At 35.5% G+C, this 13,135-nt stretch overlaps 1 protein-coding gene across 2 annotated transcripts in view; it reads left to right on the forward strand.

Moving 5' to 3' along the window:
* The window catches only part of LOC124356760 (ribosomal oxygenase 1), a 23,890-nt gene extending 12,980 nt beyond the window's left edge, over positions 1 to 10,910 (forward strand). For both annotated transcript variants that reach the window (XM_046807948.1, XM_046807949.1), the window contains exons 5-9: positions 1,585 to 1,798; positions 3,056 to 3,296; positions 3,694 to 3,814; positions 3,909 to 4,095; positions 10,420 to 10,910. In XM_046807948.1, coding sequence (XP_046663904.1) covers positions 1,585 to 1,798; positions 3,056 to 3,296; positions 3,694 to 3,814; positions 3,909 to 4,095; positions 10,420 to 10,497 — 841 coding nt within the window. In that variant the 3' untranslated portion in view covers positions 10,498 to 10,910. The remainder of the gene's footprint in view (positions 1 to 1,584; positions 1,799 to 3,055; positions 3,297 to 3,693; positions 3,815 to 3,908; positions 4,096 to 10,419) is intronic.
* Positions 10,911 to 13,135: the final 2,225 nt, after the last annotated feature.

The following is a 13,135-nucleotide window of genomic DNA, read 5'->3' on the forward strand; positions in this document are numbered from 1 at the left end:
ACTCTCTTAACATTTCCATGGACCGCCGAGCAGTGTGAGCTGTGGCTCCGTCCTGTTGGAACCAGACTTCTTCTTCCTCATGGTCTAAAACAAACTGGTTGATCTTGGGTCAGAAAAATGTCTCTATCATGTGACAATAGCGATTGGCATTGACCGTTACTGTTTGTCCATCTTCTTCAAAAAAGTACGGACCCCACACACCAAATTTCGCAACAGCGCACCAAACTGTGACTTTTGGGCTGTGTATTGGTTTTTGGTGGAGTTCCTTAGGATTTTCTGCAGCCCAGTAGCGGAAATTCTGTTTGTTAACAGTTCCACACAAGTGGAAGTGGGCTTCATCAGAAGAAATGAAGACAGCATTTAGGGGAATGTTTTGCAAAATGTCATCACATGCAGCCCTGTGAGTTTCATAATCTTCATCAGATAATTTTTGGGCAACCATTATTTTTGTAGGGATGCAGATGAAGTTCCTTATGCAGAATTCTCCTTACACTCCTTTCTGACAATCCCAGGGCAGCTGCATGTTTAACCGCCGAACGCTTTGGAGACTGTTGGATGGATGTTCTCACTCGCGCCACATTCTCTGGTGTTATTACAGTATGAGGTCTGCCAGTTGGTTTTATTTTTAGTGCTGACCCTGTTTGTCTTAAGTTTGACACACACAGTCTAATCGTTTTCGCATCAGGAACACTATCACGTCGGCCAAGTTCGAATCGAATCCGAAACGCTCGTTGAGTAGAAATCACAGAACCGCCATTTTTAATAAACTCCTCCACAACAAACGTCCGATGCTCACCGAGCCAAGCCATGGCGAACACTGAAAATGGCACGTACGCCGCTACAGTACAATACCCCCTCCACATCTCTACCCCCACTACAACTCACGCAGTGCCTTGCTCAAACCGGGTAGGTTTTTTTGCCGAACCCTGTACTATATATCCTACATTACTATATTAATGGTAAAAAGTGTCCCCAACCAGATGATAACTGAAATTGCAGCCCAGAACAAATCTAATGCACTTAAACAATAATGACATTTTAAGATTACCATAAAAAAGTATAAAGTTGAGTTTTTGTACAGATTAAATTTATTTTTTCACAAATGTTGCTGTCTTCAAAAAAATTTCCAAGCATAGGCTCCTTGGTACATGCCTAAATCCGTTCATGATTGCAAGGTGGTAAAAATAAAATAAATGGTTTTATAATTCTGTGGTCTGCATATCCTGGACACTGAAAACTATTTTATGCATATAATTATATCCAATAATATCCATTTCTTGGGCTCTGTAAGAATGAAATCTAATTGAAATTTTATTAATTGGGAGAGGGTGAAATGAATGTGAGTATAAAACCGTCCTATTTGGCACCAGTTTGTCATTTTTGATTTGTGACTAAAGTATATGAAGGAATTTGAGTGTTGTAATGCTGAAAAGCACAACATGAAGTGGGGTAAAAATCAGATTGTAGCATTATTTTTTAAGAAAGTACTTTAAAGTTTGAAAATAAATGCAAACCGTGAAAGACATGGATTCAACCTTAGTTGCTTTTTATTACTCAACATTTAAACTGGTATTTATTTTGAAGGAATGACAAAGAAGTTCTTCCACGGTTTTCAAGCCCCAACTTCAGCCAGGAAGAGATTGGTGAGCCAATTCTGGATGTGACCTTGGAGCCCGGAGACTTGTTGTACTTCCCCCGAGGATTCATCCACCAGGCATCCACTGTAGAGGGAGAACATTCCTTGCACATCACACTTTCTGCCTACCAGAAGACTGCTTGGGTGGATCTCTTAGAGAAGGTAGATGCCTTTTTGATCGATCCAAAGCACTATAAAGGATGAATAGTGTCCCACTGCTAATTTTTTAATAATTGTTGAAAGAAAAATGAAAATTAATGATGTTTCTGGATCAGTGGTACCTACATTTTGAATTAACATTTTCAGATGTTGTTTCTGGAAGGAGACATCCTCCACATACCCAACTCATACTTTCCAAACTATAATCCTCCTTTTTTAATACATTTCTAGAAAGGGAAATAAAAATAAAAATTAAGTACGCCAAAATAATGAATTGAAGCCAACAGATGTCAAAATTCCAGTGAATCTCCTTCTAATGCATTCAGTTTTTCTAAAACATGAGGATTTCCAAATGTCAATTGTTATCTTCTAATTGCTCATTGAGTTAAATACTCCAAATACAGCTCCAATAAGATTTAAAAATTAAATTTCCTTTTGATTAGTTTATTGGGCTTGAATTAGATTTTACCGTTGGACTAGAGGAGCATTTTTAGGATTAGACAAAAATTATCCTGGTGTTTCTGAAACATGAACATGTTACTATAGTAGGGATCACGAAAGAGTGCAGTTGGCGGTGACCAATAGGATGAACAGGCCAACGCGACATTGCCACATGTCAACTGCCGCTTGGCACGGTGCGCTGCGGTAACAGCAGAGAACATGTTTGGCAATGTCGCTCAGTCCTCGTTGGCTGCTCCAAGGTCACGCGCCAAATAGGCTCCTCCCTCAACTGCACTTTCTGGTGGTTCTTACTGTAGGCGATTTACTTGGCATCAATTTTCTGGCCTATAATTAGCAGCAAAACTGTGTGAGGTTTTAGAATTTATTTTGTATTTTTATATTGAAAGTGGTTTTAAAATTGATGTTTTAGTAGTATTTTTTTAGCATAAACATAAATGGTTTGAAACATAATCTTTGTTTTTAAAATGTTGATCTAAAAAGGGGGATGTATTGTTTGAAATTTTGGAAGCAACTCTCTTCAGGAGGCAATGCATGAGTTTTTAATGTTAGAAATTAGGCAATATTGACCTAGAAACATCTTAAATGTAATTTTTCAATTTTTAACCATTTAAGAGTTAACAGATAGTTGTATTTAACAACATTTTGTCATCTAATAAAGTTTTGTTTTTGTTATATGAAAAATGAATAGCAGTACATTTTTGTGAGGTTTATTTAGTTTAGTTTAGGAAAAATATCTGGGTTGTCTATGAGTTATTTTATTACATTTTTGATGTAATAATGATGTGCTTTTCACTGTAGACTCTACCTCTGGCTCTCAAGAAGGCTGCAGCCGAGGATGTGGAGTTCCGCCGAGGTCTGCCCAGAGACTACCTGAACATTGAGCATCGTGGCGGTGATGTGGAGAAGAAGGCTTTCGCTGACACGGCTAAGCAACTTGTGGCTAGACTTGGACACTTCTTGAGCCTCAGTTTAGGGGCAGGAGTAGATCAGATGGGTGCTCAGTTCATGCATGATGCTCTGCCTCCTGTTCTTACATCAGGTGACCATATTAGCTCAAGTAGTTACTTCGTGTCTCTTTAGTCATTAGACAACTGAATTTATAACTAGGATTTGTGTGTAAAAAAGTGGAAAAGCATTGAATTTAACACTCCAATACATTACGAACAGTTCAATTTTGTTGTGGACACCAGCCATCTTTTTTAATCCTGTAAGATACTCTGGGCACCTGTACATTGCCTTTGTGTGCTCTTGCTCTTGCTTCCATTAAACAATATAATCATACATGTTATTTAATTCATGATTTGAAGACATTTTAGTGCAAATTATTATATTAAAAAATGTAATAAAAAATGGAATTGAAAACCAACATTACTACCATTAATTTATTTTCTAACTACTGTTTACTTATTGGCATTATTTTTAATTTTATGTTCTAGAAGAAAAAGAAAAGTCAAGTTTGGGTGGTGGTCTGAGAATGGAGGAAAATGGAAAGCTGGTAAACCGAGTGGAATTTGATATGGACACAAAGGTTAAGCTGGTCAGAGCAAACATATGTAGGTGAGTATACTTCTTGGTTTTATATAAAACCAGGCTTTAATGGAACTTTAGCATGTTGATACACATGTGGTGTAACAATGTATTACGATTGCAGGTTGGCAGAGGAGGAGGACGAGGTGAGGCTGTACCATTGCCTGGACAACCCCCTGGAGTATCACGCCGATGAGCCCCAGTTTTTGGTACTGCCCCCTGAGGGCATCCCTGTCATCACACACCTGTTCCGCAGCTATCCTGCATATGTCCAGGTCCAAAGGTTGCCCGTTGACGATAAGGAGGCTTTGGTGAGTGTGTTAATAATTTATTTTTGTACTTAGAAATAACAACCAGTTGGGCTTAAGTTACTTGTAGGACCCCTCAGGGGGTTGTTATAGTGTTATACTATGTAAACTAACACTGATTTGCATCGAAATCTTCATCGTCCCCACCCAACTGTGAAATCGTGAATAAGCCATGAATAAAACCTTAAATAAGCACTGAATTTAATGTACAAACCTTGAAAATCTTCACAACTTGCTGTTAAATGAATCAGAAGTCAGAATATTCTTTGTTACAATTTCTTTAAGAAATGCAATGGTGTCAAAACAATACTGTATACAATATATGAGTAAATACATAAAATTGTAATACAATACATAACATCAAGTCCAGGTCGTTTGATAAAATTCATCCATGGAATAGATTGGATTGTCCAACAAGAGGTTCTTCAGTCTGTTCTTTAGTGTTGCACCAGTTTCCTGTCTGAAGTCTTGTGGTAGGTGGTTGAGGATTTTCATACCGGCATATATTGGTTTTCTTGCATATAGAGAAGTTCGATGAGCTGGGAGGTTGAAACGAGTTGCATGTCTTGTATTATAGTTGTGAAGGGCTGATTCTTGAGCTGGTTGTTTGATTGATGTATAGTGTGCCACCTCACAAATGTACATTGCATACACAGTCAAGATTTTAAGACTTTTAAAATGTTCTCGGCAGCTCTCCATAGGTTGTAGGCCTAGTATAGTTCTTAATGCTCTCTTTTGTAATATTAGTATCCTGTTCATATTGGTCTTGGTAGTACCACCCCATGCGGCTATGCCATACATTATGTGAGTTTCACAGAAAGCATGGTAAATGATTTTTGCTATTTCTGGAGTGCCAATTTGCGTCATTCTTCGAATTAAAAATATGCCAGTGTTCAACTTCCTGCATACACTGTCAATGTGGGCTGTCCAGGTAAAGGAACTGTCGATGGTAATGCCCAGGAAGCATGCGGTCTCTTCCACTTCCACCTCAGGTAATGCTGGTTCCTCCCTTCCTCTTCTACCAGACATGATTTGCTTTGTTTTTTTGTGTGTTTATAACTAGGTAATTTTCGTGGCAGTATTGAGTGGCTAGGTTTGTAGCAATAAATGCGCTTATCTGAAGTGATTCAATACTTTCTTTGCCCAGCACAAGGGTGGTATCATCAGCGTACATTATTGGGGTACAGCTGTCTCTTAGATATGCTGGTAGGTCATTTGTGGTAAGGATGAAGAGAGCAGGGCCCAGAACAGAACCTTGGGGTACCCCTCTTGTTATTGGTAGAGGTGTTGAAAGAACTTTTTTGGTAGTACTCTTTTCTTGACACAGAAGCTCCACAAGCTGATGTCTATCAGCCAGATAGTTCTGAACCCATTCTGCTGCTTTTGCCACAATACCAAGGGATTGTAACTTGGTGAGGATAAGGTCATGGCTGAGGCAATCAAAGGCCTTGCTATAATCTAGCATAATACCTGCTGCTATTCTGCCAGCTTCTATGTGGTCAACAGTCTCCTCAAGCAGACTTATTAAGGCCGTTGTTGTGGACTTATGTTTCCTAAAGCCATGTTGGTTAGGTGTCATCAACTCATTTTCGTTGCAGTGATCCAATAATCTTTTGAGGGCTATCTTCTCGAACAGTTTGGAAATTGTTGAAATTACTGATATTGGTCTGTAATTATTGACTTCCAGTTTATTTCCACCCTTATGTTTTGGATAAACTTTGGATTTTTTCAGCTGTTGGGGAAAAATTCCTTGTTGAAAAGATCTGTTAATTAAGTATGACAGAGGTTCAGATAGCTCCTCACAACAAAATTTCAATATCTTTGAGGATATTTCATCCAGACCAGCTGAATGAGTCGATTTCAGGGATTTTATTACATTTTGCACCTCTTCTACTGACGTGGTATGAAATACTTCAAGTTTACTGTTTGTAACAGGTACTAATGTAGATAATACTGGTCTTGTATGGTTTTTGGTTTGTTTTCTTAAAGTGTTATCTGCTATATTAATGAAGTATTCATTCAGGAAGTCTGCAATTTTCTGAGGGTCTTCAAGTTTTTTGTTATCAACAAGTAGTTCTAATTTTGAGTTATTGTCATTCTTCCCTGTCTTTTCGTCATTTATAACCTTCCATGTTGCTTTGGACTTGTCATGAGCTTGGTTGATGTAAGTCACTATGTGTTGCCTCTTCATGTCTCTCAGTTTAAAATCGTATGCTTTTTTCTTGATTGTCATGTTGGTTTTGTCTGTTACAGAGCCTGTTAGTTCAAATTTGTGCTGAGCCTCCAAAAAGTCTCTTTTAAGGCTTAGTGCTTCGTCATTTAAATAGTATTTTGGCTTGGCTTTTTTTCGAGATCTAATTTTCTTTTTAGGACATGCTATATCCAAGATAACATTCAGGGTCTTAGAAAAAGTATCATAAGCATCTTGTAGGTGGTGTGCATTCCTGACATTGTCCCAGTTTTGCCCTTGTAAGAGAGATTTTAGCACTGCCATACTGTCATCATTGAACCTGCGTCTTGTAACAGAAACTGTTGGTTTTTCTTTTGTAGCGATGTTTAGGGTACACAGCTGAGCTCTGTGGTCAGAGAGTCCAGTTTGTAGTACTTCCACTTGTACAACAAGTTCCAAGCTATTTGTGCACACCCAATCAATAGAGGACTGTGTGGAGCTGGTAATCCTAGTAGCTTGCAGGGGTAGTCTTGTGGTATTGAAACTTAATAGCATGTCATTAATTAGTTTGTTATCAGAGGTTTCCTTAAGCATATCAACATTTACGTCACCCATTATGATGATAAATTTACTGTATGCTTTGGTGTCCGCTAAAAGTCTTGACATAATATTTTGAAAATCTTCAAGCTGAATCAGCATGCATCGTCTCCGTGACTATGTTGTAAGGTCCGGTTCACATGTGAGCGAGAATTAAGTAAGTCTAATCGCGGCAACTCGTGGTAATCAGTCTTGGCGTGATTTACTAGTGTACCAAATTAAATTAAATGGAGTGGTTTGCAGCACAAACGATCGCAAACAACTGCCACCGCTACAAGATCGCAGCCGACAGCGATGTGTCGTATTAATGGCGACATAGTAGTGTTTGGAGTTTCCATATATATATATATATATATATATATATATATATACAGGGTGATTCAAAACTAAACGGCAATCTCTCGGGAGCTTATTCTATAGCTAAAAACAAGTAAAAAAGTTCATATAACCATATGCCCGGAAACGCTTCGTTAGCGAGTTACGCCTAGCGAAAGATTTCGCCCGGATTTCAGAACCCTTGGTGAAGTCAGGCCGTATAAAAATGGTAAAGGTAGTTACAAAGATACAAATACGATTGTTTTTTATGTTTTTATATCTGACAAATTTATTAAAATTCGTCCCAGAGCTGTAAATGCAATACTTTCAGAGATATCTTACGTAAAACACAAGAATTGGTGCAAAGAAATAACACATTTTTGTGTTTAACGTAAGATTACTTCCATAAATGTTAAATAAAGGTCGTTTTTTTCTTAAACAGATTTGTAGAACATTTAATTCTGAAAAGATTCATGTGAATTACTTAGGAAAAAAATTAATAATAGGTATTGAAATTTAGCTTTATTTAAAAATAAAACAGACGCACAAAAATGCATATTCTTATCTGCATAAAATATTAACTAATGTTTAGGTTGTGAGTAACAGCTGATCATTTATTCTAGACTGAACATTAACATAAAATGTATTTACCTTTATAAAACTGTAATAATCACCTATAATAGTTGCTCAAAGTGTCCTCCGTTGTTAGCAATGCACGTTTTCGCACGACGAATCCACTCTTTTCTAGCGTGTTTCATAACGTTTGGAGCATTCTTGATAGTTTCTGCCGCCTCTGTAATGCGATTACGTAACTCCTCTATGGTGTTAATCCGTTTTGAATAAACAATTGACTTCATCCAACCCCATAAGAAAAAGTCTGCTGGCGTGAGGTCAGGAGAACGTGGTGGCCATTTTACTGGTCCATTTCGACCAATCCATTGTCTACCGTATGTATCATTTAAATAGTTTTTCACATCATTAGAAAAATGTGGAGGTGCTCCGTCGTGCATAAACCATGCATTTATTCTGTTTTGAACAGGAATATCTTCCAAGAGGGTAGGCAGGTTTGTTCTTAAAAAATTTAAGTACGCTACTCCATTAAGTCGATTAGGGAGGAAAAATGGACCAATCAAATTATCACCCAGAACACCAAGCCATACATTGACTGAAAATTTATGTTGAAAATGCCTCGTCGCAGTTTCATGTAGGTTGTCGTACGCCCAAGTATGGGTATTACGAAAATTTACAATTCCATTTCTAGTAAAACAGGATTCATCAGTAACGAGAATACGCCGAAGAAAATACTGATGTCGTAAACAATTTCTTCTTAACCAGCGGCAGAACATCTTCCGTTTATTAAGATCTTGCGGTAATAAGTCTTGAACACGTGTTATATGGAATGGGTACAACTGTGCTTCATGAAGTGTCCGCCATACGCTTGACTGGCAAATATTTAACTGACGTGATAATCGTCTGGTGCTTGTGGTTGGTGATAATTCTACAGCATTTATTATTGCTTGTTCATTATTATAGTTCCTTGCGCTACGTTGACGACAAGTATCTATTCGCTTCGGTTTAAAGCTACCAGTTTCTCTAAGTCGTCTCTCCACAGCTTCAAATGTTTTGCGATCAGGTGTTCTTCGATGTGGAAAAGTATCACGATATTCCTGAACTGCAGCTAAACCATTCTTGTTAACTTTGCCGTAAATCAGTATCATGCCCGTATACTCTTCAAACGAATACATACCATTTACATTATCTGCCATTATTTACTAAGATAATTACATACACTTTTATAAAAATATTGAATAAAATATTTTAAAAATAAATATTTAATAAAATATTTTATACACTTGTATAAAATATTTCCAAATAATCACAGGATCTCACAAAATACAATCTTCACACGCCACAATACAAAAACCTCCATAAAGGTTATTCAAATATTACTTCATGAACTTAATTGTTGATCAGCTGATATTGCCAACCTTTGCAAAGAAAATATGACGATAAAAAGTGTTGAATAAATGATCAGCTGTTACTCACAACCTAAACATTAGTTAATATTTTATGCAGATAAGAATATGCATTTTTGTGTGTCTGTTTTATTTTTAAATAAAGCTAAATTTCAACACCTATTATTAATTTTTTTCCTAAGTAATTCACATGAATCTTTTCAGAATTAAATGTTCTACAAATCTGTTTAAGAAAAAAATTACCTTTATTTAACATTTATGGAAGTAATCTTACGTTAAACACAAAAATGTGTTATTTCTTTGCACCAATTCTTGTGTTTTACGTAAGATATCTCTGAAAGTATTGCATTTACAGCCCTGGGACGAATTTTAATAAATTTGTCAGATATAAAAACATAAAAAAACAATCGTATTTGTATCTTTGTAACTACCTTTACCATTTTTATACGGCCTGACTTCACCAAGGGTTCTGAAATCCGGGCGAAATCTTTCGCTAGGCGTAACTCGCTAACGAAGCGTTTCCGGGCATATGGTTATATGAACTTTTTTACTTGTTTTTAGCTATAGAATAAGCTCCCGAGAGATTGCCGTTTAGTTTTGAATCACCCTGTATATGGAAACTGTTAGCTTGCTGAAGTGAGTGGAGGGAGGGTCTTATCTCAGGTTTAGGTTGGGAGGATTTATACATACATAACAATAAACATTTAAAAAAAGTAGTGCATAAAGTTTCAAATAAAATAAAAAAAAAACATGGTTGAAAACTAATAAATGTCATCGTAAAGTAAGTGTAAAACATGGAAATATAAAATTTGTCATGTCGAATTTATATAGTTGCCATGTATCCATCAAAACTCTGTATATTCATAAATATATCTGTCTGTTTTCTATGCTCCTTGTACCAAAAAAATCTCTAAATAAATATCATAAACAGCTGAAGAAAAGTTAAAAAAGTTACTGTAATTTTAAACAAAATATTAAAGTGAGAAAGAGAACATATGCTGGCTTGTTAGTACACCAATATAGAGTGACTCTTGATGAACTTGGACTATTAACGAGTCATAATCATCATTGTTAAGTAGACATATGGTATTTTTCAAGACTGTCCAGACCGATGTTGTAATGTTTTGTATGACTTTATTTACATCGTATGACTTTCCTACTGAACCAATGGCAGTCTTGACACTTCAGTCTACTCTGATACTGCCACTGGTCTTTAGAAGGTAAAGCTTATACTGTGAAAGTTTGACTGAGAATATGAATGTATTTCAGCTCTACTTGATAACTGACCTTTGGGATGCTGGACTGCTGGTGGCAAAACAGCTACAGACAAGCCCACAAGATGACTGAGTGCGTAGATTCACTGTCTGTGGAGAATCAACGGTCTAAGCATAATGTAATGTTCGAACACTGTTAAGTAATTTTAATGTTGCTCAGTACTCATATCTTCCTAATGTTCTTTGTGTTTTTAATTATTTTAAACTTTTATAATTTCCTAACTTAAACAAAGTAGAAACATAATATTTATCAGGAACGTTCCTACTGAACTCTGTTAACATTTTGATTTTTATAAGTGATGTGCATTTTTATTTTACTACAGTAATTGAGTATTGTTGACATTATTATAAAATATCATGGATTTTAACAAATGTATATATGTACTGCAAATAATAATTATTTGTTATGTTGGAATTTTCAATAAAACGTTCACATTGTGATATAATTTTTTTTAACCTGTAATAAAACTTCCAGTTGCTATTTAATTTTGACATTTATTCACCAACAAACAATCCATTACAAAACAATTTACAATAAATAGACGATTTAGCTAGTTAACAATTATAAAAGAAAATAGGGTATATTACATGGTAATATTTGACTTAGTATGTACCGGCTGTCCCACAAAGAGGTTTAAACGTTTGATTTTATATTACTTGCCCATTTATGCACCGAACATTTTCAAACTCTACACAATTCATTAAACAGGTTTTAAAAATATTCTGTGAAAATTTCGGCTCTCTAGCAATAATTGTTGAAACAAAATGGTGGCATTTTGAAAAACTATACTTTAACAGTAAAAAAACGGTATTTTTGGTTTTGTAAAATTATTTATTGTCACATTCTAGAGAAATAAAGCATTTCAATCAGAAAATTAGAGCATAGCCTATTAAAAAACTTACAATTACAGTCCACAATTATTCAAACTGTAATCCATCCACAGCAACACATTGATAACAGCGCTTAACAAATGAATCGTAAGCTCTTACAAAGAAATTCTGTGGTATCTGGAGAAGTTCTTCTTCAACTGATTGTTTTAATTCCTCATCATTATTAAAGATACTAGTATAAACTTGTTCCTTTAAGTAACCCCATAGAAAGAAATCATACACAGTTAAGTCTGGGGATCGAGGTGGCCAATCTAAAAAATAACTTTCATGACCAATCCAACAGCCATGAAGGTTGTCATTTAGTAATCGCTTGACAGGATTTGCAAAATGAGAAGGAGCGCCCATCTTGTTGGAAGATTGCTTGATCCATTTTTGGAACCGTAAAATGATGCAAGACTTGTTCACTTAAAACCTGTTGTATGGTATAAATGATCTAATCTATGGTATAAATGATGTATGGTCAATAATTAAGTACCAAGAAATTACCTTAAGTGCCATAGTATTGATATTTTTAGTTTTTATCAATTTACGATTTCTTTACATTTGTTGAGAGCACTAGCTGTTGGGCCTCTAATCCATTCCAACAAAACAGGTTAAAATATATGAGGTGACATATAAGAACACAATTCTTAGCCTTCTCTGTTCTTAATGAAATGCTTCCAAAGCATACAATTATTTTTGTCTTGTCACGAGGGAAGTCTTACCAATATTAAGTATACAAGTAGCCAAAATAGTAGTCCTAATCAGCTCTGGATGATGGATTTGTGTAGAAAATTTACCATTGATGAGATATATTTTATTTCCTATTTCCTGTTGGAGTCAAACCGTTATCAAAGAGTAATTTACCATAACCTTCTGAAGCTCAACTGATGTATACTCATGGAGACTCAATAACTGAGTAGATTGCATTATCAGACTCATGATGGTAAACTAATAGAGACTAATGGAGACTCAGTAACTGAATAGATTACATTATCAGACTCATGATGGTAAACTAATGGAGACTCAATAGGTTACATTATCATACTGATGATGGTAAACTAATGGAGACTCAGTAGATTACATTATCAGACTCATGATGGTAAACTAATTGAGACTCAGTAGACTGATGATTGTAAACTGATGGAGACTGAGACTCAGTAACTGAGTAGATTACATTATCAGACTCATGATGATAAACTAATTGAGACTCAGTAGATTATATTATCAGACTGATTATTGTAAACTGATGGAGACTCAGTAACTGAGTAGATTACATTATCAGACTCATGGTGGTAAACTAATTGAGACTCAGTAGATTATATTATCAGACTGATGATTGTAAACTGATGGAGACTCAGTAACTGAGAAGATTATGTTATCAGACTGATGGAGACTCAGTAACTGTGTAGATTACATTTTAGACCACTGACAGTCAAACTCAATGTCTTGTATTATAACAATATAAAGGGGTACTGTTTTAAAAATTTTTTGTGATTAATTGGTGATTTTAGTGTAAGGTTCTTTTTTAACATTGAATAACTTGGAGGATAAGAGGATTACATACATTTGCCAATGGTATGCATTACAACAGAAATGTTTCAAAATTCTTAAACATTAAACGTTATGTTTTATGATTTCACACATGAAGTACTCATGTCAGGATGGATACCAACTCTCAAAAGTGTTTCTGTTTTTGTAACAATATCAATGTTTATAATAATGGTAACATTTTTTCAAATTGTAATATTATTAATCAGTAAAATTACATCATCCGTGATTTTGTAAAACCATAAAGTTCCAGTACTGAAGTTTTGATTGTTCTTCAAAAGTTGGAATTT

The sequence above is a fragment of the Homalodisca vitripennis genome, chromosome 3 (genome assembly GCF_021130785.1).
Source record: "Homalodisca vitripennis isolate AUS2020 chromosome 3, UT_GWSS_2.1, whole genome shotgun sequence".
Lineage (NCBI taxonomy): Eukaryota > Metazoa > Arthropoda > Insecta > Hemiptera > Cicadellidae > Homalodisca > Homalodisca vitripennis.